This window comes from Rhinatrema bivittatum, chromosome 5 (genome assembly GCF_901001135.1).
Source record: "Rhinatrema bivittatum chromosome 5, aRhiBiv1.1, whole genome shotgun sequence".
Classification (NCBI taxonomy): Eukaryota; Metazoa; Chordata; class Amphibia; order Gymnophiona; family Rhinatrematidae; genus Rhinatrema; species Rhinatrema bivittatum.
In genome coordinates, this window is record NC_042619.1 from 53,457,862 (window position 1) to 53,473,197 (window position 15,336).

Below are 15,336 nucleotides of genomic sequence, written 5' to 3' on the forward strand. Positions count from 1 at the left end.
TTTCTTTGAAAATGATTTATTATTATTAATAGGATTAATTGCTTTGTAAATTGTTTCATTTTCTTTTCTTCGATAAGTCATTTGATTTTCTGAAGTAAGATATTGTCTTGCTTGAATTGATGACATTAATAAATAAATAAAAAAAGAAATAATTAACAGTTCCCTGTACGTACCAGGATCAGTCCAGACTGCTGGGTTATGCCTCCCGTCCAGCAGATGGAGTCAGAGAGAAACTGAAAAGGCACCACTCATATACCCTGGTGCGCCCCCTGCGATCCTTCAGTATATCTCTGACTCCAGCAGATGAGAGAGCATAACCTGCGGTCCTGATCTCCTGTAAATTGGGAGGGGGTTTTCCCTATCAGGTTTGACTTACGATTTTCTGAGGAATCCTGTGACTGGATCAATTTAATTACAGGCCTAGTTTAACACTGTTATTTTCTGAGGAATCCTGTGACTGGATCAATTTAATTACAGGCCTAGTTTAACACTGTTAATAGGAGCAGTAGCAGGCAAGGCAGGGCACTGCCCTACAGCCTTTTCCCGGAGTTTCTCTCTGCCCTGCCCAGTGAGAGGAGGGGAGAATTAATCGGTGGGCCGGTCACTCTCCCTCTCCGCCTCCTGAGAAGTTTAATTCCTCGGAGAAGTTAGTCAGATGGGTATGCTACACCCTCTGCAGGCTCCATTGTATAATTGAATTGTGAGGTTTTTCATAGCTGCCGGTAGCAGCGCTATACATGTTTAAAAAAAAACAAAAAAACGAGGTAATTTATTTTTACTCTGCCTGCCTTACTCACTGTGGTCTCCGGAAGGGGTGGCTTGTCACCCGGCCCCTTTTCGCACCATTTTTTCTTCTTAAAAAAAAAAAAAAATGCCCAGAGGGTCAGTTTGTACTGCATGTGGGGAGTCGGGCCGCCGGCTCTCCCGCGAGGGCCTTTGCTCCCGGTGCCTTCCCGGGGGTGAGGGCTCCTCGCGGGGGCCAGCCGTGGCCGGGAGCTCTCCCTCACCGCGACTTGGGGCTCGGGCAGCGTCGGGCAAAACGCGGCAGTCCTCGCTGCCGGTATGAGGGAAAATTCGGCGGCCATTTTAGAAGTGCCTGATTGCGATGCCATTTCGTCGGAGGAGGGAGAGGACCTCCCACCGCTGTCCCCACCGGACCTTAGCCCCCACAGACCCCGCGGTTTATCGGGGCTTCTAGATTTGCCACCTATGGGAGCCAAGGGAGGTTCTTTAAAAAGACCTCATCCATTTACCTCACAATTTGTTCTTTTGCTCCATAAGGCCTATATGGAGGCCGAAGCTGAATGGGAGCAGGGTGCTCCTGCTCCAGATAAATGTGGCAAAATTTCTACTAACTTGGGAGGGGATCCAAATCCAGACCCTCCTCCTCCTCCTCCTCCTCCTAAACCTTTACGGCATATAGCTCCGGACCCTATTTCACCGGACCCACCCGTTCCAGATTCTGGTACGGAGGTGGGGGGTACGGACCCAGCTGACCCAGTTGAAGGGGACGATCCTCTCATTCTTCGGTTATTTCATAAAGAAGAATTAGATCTCTTGATCATTCATGTTCTTCAAGAACTAAGAATTCCGGTACCCCAGATTGAAACGAATTCCCAGCCAGGGGATTTTGAGTTAGACGGGCTTGCACACCCTCACATGCTTTTCCTTTTCACAATAAACTGTTTCAGCTTTTATCCAAGGAATGGGATAATCCGGAGGCTACTCTGAGTCAGCCGCGCTATGGATAAGCTTTACCCACTCCCTGCTGATTCTTTGGAGCTCCTTAGGGTGCCAAAGGTGGATTCGGCGGTCACTCCCATGGCAATACATACCACCATCCCCGTAACTGGGGGTACGGCCCTTAAGGATCTTCAAGATCGGAAGTTGGAGATGTTGCTTAAGCGAATCTTTGAGGTTTCAGCATTGGGAGTACGGGCGGCCGTTTGCAGTTGTATGGTACAAAGGGCTACCCTTCGCTGGGTACAACAGATGTTGACATCTCAGGATCTGCCTCCGGGGGAAGCTGAGCAAGCAAACCGCATAGAATCCGCGGTGGCTTACGCCGCGGATGCCTTCTATGATCTCCTCCGCACTTCGGCACGGTCTATGTCTTCAGCAGTGTCCGCACGGCGGTTACTCTGGCTGCGTCACTGGGCAGCAGACTCTTCCTCCAAGGCCCAACTCGGTTCCTTTCCTTTTCGGGGCAAACTATTATTTGGCACCGAGTTAGAAGACCTTATTCGATCTTTGGGGGAGAATAAGGTGTTCAAGTTGCCAGAGGACAAGCCGAGATTTTTTCGTACTTCGGGTAACTTTCGCGGGCGATTTCGCGGGCAGCGCCGTTTTCGATCGGGGAGGGGTTCCTCTTACGCTTCAAGACAGCCGTCTATGCGTTCCCAAGCATGGACTCCTTCCTTTCGTGGTAGAAGGCCAGCCCACGCAGGGGCGTCTCATACCTTCGCCACCTCTAAGGCGGCTCAATGAAGGGACGCAGGTCCATTCCTCCGTCCCGGAGGTCGGAGGACGACTCTCTTACTTTCGGGAGGAATGGGCCGCAATTACCACCGACCAATGGGTCCTCGACATTATAACTCACGGATACGCCTTAGATTTTGCACGGCCCCTGCGCGATTTGTTCCTTATCTCTCCCAGCGGTTCTCTGGTAAAACAACAGCGGATTGCTCAAACTCTGCAGCGGTTGCAGGCGATGGGAGCCATAGTGCCAGTACCGCCCGCCGAACAACGCACAGGCCGTTATTCCATCTATTTCATCGTTCCCAAAAAGGAGGGCACATTCCGCCCTATTCTGGATCTCAAGCGGGTCAACAAGGCATTGCGCATTCCGCGGTTTCGGATGGAAACCCTGCGCTCAGTCATCGCTGCGGTCCACAAAGGAGAGTATTTGGCTTCCTTAGATCTCACAGAGGCTTACTTGCACATAGGAATACAAGAGTTCCATCAACGATTTCTCCGCTTTATGGTCCTGGGATCTCATTTCCAGTTCTGTGCCCTTCCGTTCGGACTGGCGACCGCTCCGAGAGTATTCACCAAGGTAATGGTGGTGGTGGCAGCGAGCCTCCGGAGGGACGGAGTATTGGTCCACCCGTATTTGGACGACTGGCTCATTCGGGCAAAATCGCGTCGTCTCTGCGAGGTCGCAATTCAGACAGTACTCCACCGACTACACTCTTTGGGTTGGGTAGTCAATTATCCCAAGAGCCAACTGATTCCCTCCCAGAGTTTGGAATTTCTGGGCGCCTCGTTCGATACAAGAGTGGGAAAAGTTTTCCTGCCGCAGGCAAGGATGGAGCGTCTGATGGCGCACGTTCGTCGTCTCCTAGCCTTTCCCTTGCTAGTGGTATGGGATTATTTACAGGTTCTTGGTTATATGGCGTCCACCCTGGATTTGGTTCCGTGGTCTTTTGCGCATATGCGGCCGCTACAGAGGGCGCTTCTGTCGCGTTGGGATCCCAAATCAGAGGAGTTTCAGATATCTTTGCCACTCCTACACCCAGCAAGGACCAGTCTGCAATGGTGGTTGGATCCGGTCCACTTGCTCCAAGGCATCGATTTGGAACCACCCCAATGGATCATTGTCACGACCGATGCCAGTCTGACGGGGTGGGGAGCAGTCTGTCAGTCTCAATCCGCTCAGGGACGTTGGACGCTTGCTCAGGCCAAGTGGTCTATCAATCGTTTGGAAACCAGGGCGGTTCGCCTAGCGTTACAGCACTTCCTGCCTTTGATTCGGAACAGAGCGGTTCGGGTTTTGTCCGACAATGCAACCACGGTGGCGTATATAAATCGGCAAGGCGGTACAAGGAGTCTTCCGGTAGCAACCGAAGCCAGCCAACTGATGGATTGGGCAGAGGAGCACCTGTCTCGGATTGCTGCGTCGCACATCGCCGGAGTCGACAACATTCAAGCAGACTATCTCAGCCGGCAGCGATTAGATCCGGGAGAATGGGAACTATCTCCCGAGGCACTCAGACTCATCTGTCACCGGTGGGGGACCCCCCGGTTGGACCTCATGGCGACTCGTTCGAATGCCAAGGCTGTTCGCTTCTTCAGTCGCAGAAGGGAACACGGGTCAGAAGGCGTGGACGCGCTAGTTCTTCCCTGGCCCGCGCAAGTTCTTCTGTACGTGTTTCCACCGTGGCCATTGGTGGGAAAAATATTGCGTCGGATCGAATCCCACGCAGGACCCGTCGTTCTGGTAGCTCCGGAGTGGCCAAGGAGGCCATGGTTCGCCGACCTCATCAACCTAGCGGTGGACGGCCCCTTGCGTCTCGGTCATCTGCCTCGTCTCCTACGGCAGGGTCCAGTATTTTTCGACCAGGCCGATTGCTTTTGTCTAGCGGCTTGGCTTATGAGAGGCGGCAATTGAGAAAGAGGGGATATTCTGAGTCGGTCATTACTACTCTTCTACAGGCTCGGAAGCCCTCTACCTCGGTTGCTTATGTCAGGGTATGGAAAGTTTTTGACTCTTGGTGCCAGGGTTTGAAAGTGTCGTCACGGCAGGCTACGGTCTCTCATATTCTGGCTTTTTTGCAAGAAGGTCTAAAGAAAGGTTTGTCCTATAATTCTCTTCGTGTGCAGGTGGCAGCCTTAGGCTGTTACCGCGGTAAACTTGACGGACTTTCCATTGCCATGCACCCGGACGTTGCACGATTTTTAAAAGGAGTTAAACATTTGCGACCTCCGGTACGCCCTATCTGTCCTTCTTGGAGTTTAAATTTGGTTCTCCGGGGTCTATGTACTTCTCCGTTTGAACCGCTACGAAGGGCTACTCTCAAAGATCTCACTCTCAAAACAGTTTTTCTCGTCGCTATTTGTTCTGCTCGCAGAATCTCTGAACTTCAGGCGTTATCCTGTAGAGAACCTTTTCTCCGTATTTCTGACTCGGGGGTTTCTCTGCGTACCGTTCCTTCCTTTTTGCCTAAGGTAGTTTCCGCCTTTCACGTCAACCAGACTGTGGACCTACCGGCCTTTGCGGTGGATGGTGCTGAGGTGTCTCGGCACCCGGAGCTTCGCAGGTTGGATGTTCGAAGGACACTCTTACGGTACCTGGACATTACCAACCCTTTTCGGTTGTCTGATCATCTTTTTGTCTTGTGGAATGGTCCAAAGAAAGGCAATAAAGCTTCCAAGGCTACTATAGCCCGCTGGTTGAAGGAGGCGATTGTTTCTACTTACATTTCTCAAGGTCGCGCCATTCCGGACGGTCTTAAGGCTCATTCTCTGCGTTCCCAAGCGGCGTCTTGGGCTGAGAGTGGTTTTATTTCCTCTCAGGAAATTTGCCGGGCGGCTACTTGGAAGTCGTTGCACACTTTTGCTAGACATTACCGATTGGACGTCCGCGCTCCGCCGGTAGACTCGTTTGGCAGTGGTGTGCTTCGTGCGGGACTGTCAGGATCCCACCCCGTTTAGGGCAGCTTGGGTACTTCCCAGCAGTCTGGACTGATCCTGGTACGTACAGGGAAAGGAAAAATATGTTCTTACCTGATAATTTTCGTTCCTGTAGTACCAAGGATCAGTCCAGACGCCCGCCCATGTCAGTGCAGAGTCCCGCGTCTGTCGTGTTTCCTTTTCAGATTCCATTGTTTTTTCCGAGCACTTGTTCTATTTTTCATATGGTTATGTTTCATGGCTTTTGCCTGGTTTCCTCGTTTTCCACATGTTCATATTTATCTTGATCTAGTCACAGAGTTTGCCATTGTCCTAAATTCATACTGCTTTGTTATGGATTATACTGAAGGATCGCAGGGGGCGCACCAGGGTATATGAGTGGTGCCTTTTCAGTTTCTCTCTGACTCCATCTGCTGGACGGGAGGCATAACCCAGCAGTCTGGACTGATCCTTGGTACTACAGGAACGAAAATTATCAGGTAAGAACATAATTTTCCTATCTTTAATAGAAGGAATAGTTCCTATATTGTACTCGTTGCATTTGGCTGGTCATGTGTCCGTCCCGCGACCAGCAGCTCTTTCCTCCAATCCCGGGTCAGAGGGGGCCCACCAATGCCATGGCTAGATCTGGACAAAGATGCGGCCATCCGCTGTGCAGGCCTGATGTGCCGCACTAGGAACGCTGCTCAGCTGAGCAGGTCGTCCCTAGGCCCACGTACGCACGGCTCAGGTGCATTTAAAGGGCCCATGGCGGGAAATTCACCGCAGTGCCCATGGATGACATCCCAGGCCTTCCCTATATACTCTGCCTTGCCTCAGATGCCTCAGCAATAGGTCAAACTCCTCGGAGTAGCTGATTGCCTCTTTGTTCTTGGTTCTGCTTCCTGCTCTTGTTCCAGTGCCTCATCTTCGTGTTCCTGGTTCAAATGAACTGCAGTGTAACATAGCAATTGATGGCAGATAAAGACTGTGGCCCATCCAGTCTGCTCAGATTAAGAATTTTTCTCTTTGGTTTTCTACCACTTTGGGTAGATGAGCATATAAATCAACCTCAGGCCGCTCTCCGCTTCCTCAGGATTCCCCTCAACCTCTCAACCCTGCTCCCTTCTACACTAGATTTTCCTCTCTGGAATTTCATATCATGACCACGGTGAAGACAGGAATAAAAATTGTGATGTAACTAAAATATTTTCTCTTGAATAGTACCAGTTCTTTTACAGTCATCGTCTTATTACTATTTTGGTCAATGAAACAGAATTCCAGTATCAAAGCACAGGTTCTGAGATTTAAAAGGAAGTATCCATATTTTTTTTCAGTGGGCTCCTGTGGAAAACATTTCTTCTGCTCATCTATTTTGCACTGACATTCAAAGTTCATAATATGGTTGTCCCAGTATTTGCCTCTTCTGTCCAGTTGCTCACTGAAAACAAAATATGGATTCTGCTTTTAAAATTTCAGAATCTGTATTGTAGCCTCTTGAGTTTGTCATTGACAGGGTCATTTATCAAATTGCTAAAAGGCGTTAAGCCCCTTTAACGCCCGTGAAAGCACCATAACGCATGGTGTGATGCAAATCAGAAAAAAGGGAGGAGTTTGGGGTGTGATTGAGTTCATAATTTTGTGAAGTTGTATTGCATGGCTTTAACTATATCTTTTTCACAGGGGGAAGGGGAGGGGGAGAGAGAGTAGATGCAAGACCCTCACACTAGATAGGTATTTATATCTCTATGGGAGGCTCACCTAGTAACTCGAGGTGAGGTTTAGGTATTAGTGTAGGGGTTAGGGGCCACTTTGACATTCAAAATGAGACGTACGAACAGAACAGTGCTCTCTTGTGAAGATTTGATGACCTTCGGAGTTAGGAAACTCACACAAAGATGAGATTTGTGCAATGTTCTCTCAACCTAGCTTGATGTTACCCAGATAGAGAGTCCATCAAGCTAGGCTGAGAGAACATTGCCCAAATCTCATCTTTGGGTGCGTTTCCTCACTACGAAGGTCATCAAATCTTTACAAGAGAGCACTGTTCTGTTCGTACGTCTCACTTTGAATGTCAAAGTGGCCCCTATCCCCTACACTAATACCTAAACCTCACCTCGAGTTACTAGGTGGGCCTCCCATAGAGCTGTAAATACCTATCTAGTGTGAGGGCATTATGACTAGGCTCTACTAAACATGGTCCCCCAGTGGTTGTATGAAAGAGAGACAATTCTGGTACTTATCACAAAGTACAAAAAAGTTATCACAGTTTGCACTTCACATAAGTATTAGCACAAATTGCAATAAACTGCCTATTACCATAAAACACACCCCTTTTCCTATCACATACAATATTTAGTGCATTTTGATAAATCCAGGCCTGAGTGTGCTAACAGGGAGGCCGATGTAATATTGGGCACGGAAGTCAGCGCACCGCTAAACATGCAGTTGTATGTGTGTTTTGGATGTGCTAGACTTATGCCCGATGCAATACTGGGATCAGCACGTTCAAACCAGTGCATAGCTAATAGCGCTTATCACATGTAAATTCCATGTAGATGAGGCTATTAGCTATTACTGCCCGATTAAAAAAATTCCTGCATGGCCAATGCACCTATTGTAACCCGGGAGCTGGAATTAAGACTTGTCGCAGTCAAGGGCTGTACCAAAAAAACAAAAATCCTGCTTTCTGTGGTTCCTCCTATTAGTATCATTGTAATATAAAATAGGAGGAACCACATAAAGCAGCATCACGCAAAAAATAAAATCTTGAAAAAAACAATTCGGGCTGCCCAGTATACATGCACAATTTACATGGTCCAGGCAATTTATATTGTGCACGTTTTTTGTGCCGGCAGCTGGAGAAAATGGATGTTTGTATTGAGTGTCCGTTTTCCTAACCCGCACTGACAGCTATGTCTCCTGGGTGCCCGATACAGAGGAGGCGTTAGGGGTGCACAATTTCCCCTAGCGCCTCCTGTTATGCATGGCAGCTCATTACCCTATTGCATTGTGCGCACGGGAGAGGTAAGTGGGCGCACATTAGGAAATCGGCCTGAGGGTGTGTTTTCCTGGAAGTATTTACAGGAACTGCACTACTGCAAGCCTTCATCAGTTCATAATGATATTTATATACCTTATAAATCCCATTTCAATGATTTTTAAATCTTTCCAAGGATTTAACTATTAAAATTGATTATGCTTGCATTTATTTTTGGAGCTCATTAACTTTGCTTGAGTATTCCTATAATTGTGGTCTTGGAATATTTTTGGTGTAAATGTTTTGCATTTAGCTTTCGCAGTGCCAGATTACCACATTTTACTGTTGTATATTTATGAACGTTTCTTCTTGTTGCTGCTATATACATTTTTTAAATAGATAATATATGCAGAACACTTAAATATTCTGAATGACAAAATGAATACAACATATGTTTTTGCTGTTTTACATGATATTTTCTCTTTATTTAGGTTTGCCCAACCAGGCACGTTCAGATTTCCGTCTGATGAAGGATCTGTCATTGGAAACTCAACTGAACCCACAACGTAGACAGCAGCGGTTGCTGACGCTGGCTGACAACATTCAGAGGTAATTTATGATATTGTATGAAGTTCTAGCTTGTCAACAGGATTTTAGTATAGATTTGAAAACCAAAGTGCAAAACATGGAATCTTAACATTTGCTCTGTTGCACAAATGCCTGAGGCCAGTATTCAAAAAAGCCTCAAATGGATGACATATCCAGCTAATGCTAGTTGGATAAGTTGCCCTGGGTATTCAGCAGGATAAAAGTCCTGCTGAATATCCCTGATTACATTTATTTGACTAAATTTAAACCTAACCAGCTGTCTTTGGAATATTGCTGATTAAGTTTAAAGTTATCCAACAACGCAAAACATTTGGTGAAGGAAAATAACTAAAGGCCAGATTTTAAAAGGCCCGCATGTGTAAAAACCAGGGTTTACATGTGTGGCTGGGCCTTGCGTGCAGCGCACGCATTTTAAAACAGGCCCAGCCCCGCACATAAACCCCGTTATGTGCACAAGTGCTGGGCCTCTCTGAAGGGGTGGGCCAGGACATCGCCATTCTATACTGTCCCGGGGAAGGGCATGCTGGCAGCTGGATGGTGAGAACAGATTACTTCTGCTCCAGAGGAGCAGTAAGTAATAAAACAAAAAAAAATTAGTAGATAGGAAGGGTTTAGGGAGTGGGGAGGAGAGGAGAGGGGAAGAGGGAGGAAGCTTAGGTAGGGGGTAGGGAAGTTCCTTCCCAGTCCGCTCCTTAATTGGAGCAGACTGGGAGGGAACTGGGGCAGCCCCGGTTGCGTCGCCGCATGTATTAATGGAAAATTCAATTCCCCCCCCCAGTGGGCCGGATTTTAAAAGGGTTACGAGCATAAGGTACGTGCGTAACCCTTTTAAAACGCCCCTGCACATGCCGAGCCTATTTTGCATAGGCTCGGCAGCGCGCGCAAGCCCCGGGACACACGTAAGTCCCGGGGCTTCGCTAGGGGGGGGCGTGTCGGGTGAGCGGCGCGACGTTCGGGGTGTTCCTAGTGGCGTGTCGGGCATGGTGCTGGCCCGGGGGCACGGCCAAGGCCTTCGGAACAACCCCCGGGTCGGGAGATGGAGCGCCAGCAGCCTGCTGGAGGCAGGCGTAACTTTTGCAACAACAGTAAAGGGGGGGGGTTTAGATAGGGCCGGGGGGGTGGGTACAGGGGAGGGTACAGGGGGTGGGAACAGGGGAAGGTACAGGGGAGGGAACGGGCAGCGCGCGCAAGTTGCACAAATGTGCACCCCCTTGTGAGCGCCGACCCCGGATTTTATAAGATACGCGTGGCTACGCGCGTATCTTATAAAATCCACGCGTACTTTTGTTTGCACCTGGTGCACGAACAAAAGTACGCGTGCGCGCTGTTTTTTAAAATGTACCCCAGTGCGCCCGCCCGCATATATGTGCAGATTTTACAGATTTTATAACATGCGCGTGCCAGTGCGCACATGTTATAAAATTGGCACGTCCATGTGCGCGCACCGGGAACCACACGCTCCTTTTCAAATCTACCCCTAAATATTCTCACATTACATAAATAAAATCAAAATAGAACAATTGTACTTCAAAAATTTTATAAATGTATTTTAATACATGTAGAAAGATTAATCAATTGCTTCTCACAGATTTTCACAATATACACAAAAATGTACATCAGTGTATATACTTAAATATGATAGAGTATGAATAGCGTGTGTAATCTTTTCCCTTATTTATAAAACTTAAACAAAGGAGTTTCTAAAATTGTTGATCAATTACATCACTCATACAGCTAACTCATAGATACCAAACATACACATACATGTACATGCAATTTACAACAATTGAAATGATAATACTTAATAAAATTATTATAATGATGTACTCATGATGATGACAATATTCTTTATACATTTTATATTGCAATAAATGGTGAAAAGCCTGCCACTTCTTCAAGCGCTTCCCACTTGTTGCTATCTCTGAATATTATAGCGAGTATTTTGATTTCTATGCATATTCTGAAAATAAGCACGTTAGTTTGTTATAAACTGGTAGTTTTATGTTTTAGTTTGAGATATGATATATGTGAGAACCGGCAACAATTTCAGCACTGACTATTTCTTATATGCTTTTTAGCTTTGTCGGTGATGATTGTTCTCAGAATTAAAAATAGTCACACTGGAGACAGTCCGATTTCATGTAATAATCCTTTTGATGTGAGGTAGGATTTTCATAACCATTACACCTCTTTTATTGATTTTGAGGTAAAATTATTTATAAACATTTTATAAATGTCGCATATTTTAGGTATTCCCCCTGATGAAGCCTTGTATAAGACGAATTGAAGATGTCTTTGTCGGGAATTTTTAAGGATCAATAGTAGAGAAAACATTTGCTATCATATGCTGAGATAGCGACAAGCAGGAAACGTTTGAAGAAGTGGTAGGCTTTTCACCATTTATTAAAATACAGTTGAGAAAATACTCGCTATAATATAAAAAGATAGCAACAAGTGGGAAGCGTTCATTGCTATATAAAATTTATGAAGAAGATTGTCATCATCATGAGTAACATCATTATAAAGGAAAATTGGTTCTTACCTGCTAATTTTCGTTCCTGTAGTACCAAGGATCAGCCCAGACTGCTGGGTTATGCCTCCCTTCCAGCAGATGGAGTCAGAGAAAAAGCTGAAAGGCACCCCCTGATAACCCAGTGTGTCACCTGCGATCCTTCAGTATAATCAATATCAAAGCAGAATGAAGTACATTTAACAACCAATGACTAGATCAAGAGGATTTACCTGAACAATAACTTGTGAAAACTACATACATGAAAAGAATACTGAGTGAGATGCTTTTATATATAAGCTTGTCTTAAATTCTTCAGAGCCGTCGAAACACTGCAGGAAGAAAAATCAATCGAGTGGACTCTCCGGAACACTATACCCCTGGGCGGGCATCTGGACTGATCCTTGGTATTACAGGAATGAAAATTAGCAGGTAAGAACCAATTTTCCTTTCTCTGTACATACCAGGATCAGTCCAGACCGCTGGGATGTACCCAAGCTGCCCTAAATGGGGTGGGACATGGAGAGTCCTGCTCGAAGCACACTGCTGCCAAAAGAATCGACATCCGGAGCCCGGACGTCTAAATAGTAATGCTTAGCAAAAGTATGTAAAGATTTCCAAGTAACTGCTCTGCAAATCTCCTGCGGTGAAACACATTTATTTTTATTTATTTATTTAACATTTTTTATATACCGACAACCGTTTGCACATCGTATCGGTTTACATATAACTTGAAACTCAGACAAGGAATCTGTCGCATAGGCATAGCCTTTACAAAGAACGAGAAACTACAAGATAACGTTAAAGAAATAAGCTAAATAAAAGGTTAACTGGTAGAGAAATTATAAATAGGTTCACTGGGTATCGTAGTGAAAAGAGAAGGATAATTGGGAACGGTGAAAATCTATTTACAGTATATACAGCGGAGGTTAAAAATCGGAAAGGGGATTTTCAAGTGGGGAGGAGATTAAAGAGGAAATGGGAATGGGTTAACAAATGACTGGGCGGTAGGGGCAAGGTTAGTGCTTAAGGGGGGGGGGGGGGGAAATTACATAAAAGGTTCAAATGTATACAGAGATAAGTACATAAGTTTGTGAGAATACCGTGTTGACGAGGAATAGAAGATATTAGATCATGTGGGGTAAATTATAGCACGTTGAAGGGTAAATTATAGCAACTTATTCACATGGGGGTGGTATTTGAGGGAAAGGCCTGTAGAAACAGCCAAGTTTTCAGTTTTTTTTTTAATTTAGGGGTGGAGGTTTCAGTACATAAATCTGGAGGCATGGAGTTCCAGAGGGTGGGGCCAGCCAGGGAAAAGGCCCCTCTTGGTAGTGGAGGTGAGTTTGGTGGATTTGATCAAAGGAAGGCGGAGTGTTCCTTGATGGGAAGAGCGGGTTGGTCTTGTGGAGCTGCGCAGAAGGAGTGGGGGGTTGATCCAGTGGAAGTTTTCATTGACGATACTTTTATGAATGAGGGATAAGGTTTTGTAAAGGATTCGCGATTTAATTGGTAGCCAGTGCAGCTCCATGAGTGTTGGTGTAATATGGTCTCTTTTTTTTTAATTTGTGAGGATGCGGGCTGAGGCATTCTGGAGGAGTTGTAAGGGTTTGGTGTAGGTGGTAGGGAGGCCAAGCATGAGGGCATTACAATAGTCTATCTTAGAAAAAATAATAGACTGTAGAACGGTGCGGAAGTCAGTGAAGTGTAGTAGCGGTCGTAGTTTTTTAATTATTTGCAGTTTAAAGTAGCAGTCACTGAGAATGGATTTGATGAAAGGTTTAAGAGTGAGCTGATTGTCAATCAGAACACCGAGATTTCGCGTGTGAGTAGGGAAGGTAGTGGAGGAGTAGGATGGGGGAAGGGAGGGTGAAGGACGTTGAGAGGAGATGATGAGGAGTTCAGTTTTTTGGGGATTAAGAGCAAGGTGCATGTCAGCGAGGAGTTGGTTGATGGTGGTGAGGCATGATTCCCAGTTTTGGAGGGCAGTCTGAAGCAAATCAGTAAAGGGAAAGAGAATTTGAACATCATCTGCGTAGATGAAGTATTTGATGCCAAGATTGGGAAGGAGATTGGTGAGAGGGAGCATGTAGATGTTAAATAGCGTGGAGGAGAGGGAGGAACCTTGGGGGACACCTCTGTCAAGACTAATTGGGTCAGATTCGTTGTCAATGCTGACTGTGTAGTGACAATTTTGTAAGTAGGATTTTATGCAGGAGAGGGCAGTTCCAGAGATGCCAATACTGATGAGGATGTTGATAAGGATATTATGATTAACAGTGTCGAATGCAGCGGAGATATCTAACATAGCGATAAGATAGGAATTACCAGAGTCCAAACCTTTGATTATGCAGTCTGTAAGGGAGAGAAGTAAGGTTTCAGTACCGAGGTGTTTCCGGAAACCATATTGTGTGGAGGGAAAGATGTTGTGTTGTTCGAGATAGTCAGACAGGCGAGAGTTAACAATTTTTTCTAGAATTTTGGCTAGGAAGGGGAGATTGGAGATAGGTCTGAAGTTAGATAAACTAGAGGGATCGAGACTGGGTTTTTTGAGAATGGGTTTAACCACAGCTTGTTTTAGTATATTGGGGACTGTACCTTGTTCCAAGGATCAGTTGAGAATATAAGAAAGGGGTTTAGCAATCACTTTGGGAATAGATAGGAGGAGCTTGGTCGGAATAGTTTCAGAAGGGTGGGAGGAGGGTCTAATCTTTTTAAAGATGTTTTCTATTTCCAGGGAGGAGGAGGGTTCAAATGATGATAGTGAAGTTGAATGGTGTATAGTGGGAAGTGTCACATTTTCGGTGTTGATGGAGAATTGTGCAGAGTAAGGTGACTTTGTTATAAAAGAATTGGGCTAATTCACTGCAACATTTTTTAGATGTCGATTCTTGAGGTTGTGTTGGGGTGGACTTGGTGAGGTTAGAGATCATAGTAAAAGGGCCTTGGGGGTTGTATTGGAGATTGTGTATTTTTTTTGCATAATATTCTCGTTTGATCTGATGAATTGCTTCCCTATAAATCATGCATGAGCTGGTAGTATGACGTTTTTGTTGCTGGGGATGGGTGTTTTCGCCAACGTCTTTCGGCAGTTCTAAGGAGGGTTTTGAGATTCTTGAGTTCTGAGGAGAACCATGGTTTTTTGTTTAATTAGGCAGGTTTAATGGTTTTCAATGCTATAGGGCAGTTTTGGTTTGCAATATTGAGGGTGACGTCAAACCAGGATGAAATGGCGTTGTCAGCTGAGGAGAGGTCAATCAGATTAGGTATATCTAGGCAAGCTGTTGTGAGAGTATCTAAGGTGCAAGTCTTGCGGTATTTAAAGGATTGGGACTGTGGTGAGGGGGGGGGGGTCGACCGTTGAAATGAAAGGGTGGTTTTGATGATGGAATGGTCAGACCATGGTACATCCAGACATGATGGGGGGTTGATAGTATTAATGGCGGAGCTGGTGAAAAAGAGGTCTAGGGTGTGACCTGCTTGATGGGTTGGGGAATGTATGACTGCATAAATCCCATCACTTCAAGAGATGAGAGGAAAGCTTCACAAGCTGGAGACTGCGGATTAGAGTCAACGTGGAGGTTGACTCTAATCCAAGGAGAATAGTAGGGAGGTCGGGGAAGAGAGAGTCAGCAAAGAATTCGATAAGAGGAGAGGAGTCATTCTCTAGTAGACCGGGGGGGGGTGTAGATAAGGCAAATTTGGAGGAGTTTAGATTTAAAGAATCCAATTTCGTAGCGGTTAGGAAGGATACATTTTTGGGGAATAAGTTTTAGTTCTTTTTTGGCGATGAGGAGTAAACCACCTCCTCTTTTCTTTTTGCGTGGTATAGAGAAAATATCGTAGA

At 45.9% G+C, this 15,336-nt stretch overlaps 1 protein-coding gene across 3 annotated transcripts in view; it reads left to right on the forward strand.

The window, feature by feature from the left end:
• PIWIL4 (piwi like RNA-mediated gene silencing 4) overlaps window positions 1–15,336 on the forward strand; it is a 379,756-nt gene that overhangs the window by 141,857 nt on the left and 222,563 nt on the right. For all 3 annotated transcript variants that reach the window (XM_029602363.1, XM_029602364.1, XM_029602365.1), the window contains exon 11: window positions 8,863–8,980. In XM_029602363.1, the coding sequence (XP_029458223.1) occupies window positions 8,863–8,980 (118 nt within the window). The remainder of the gene's footprint in view (window positions 1–8,862; window positions 8,981–15,336) is intronic.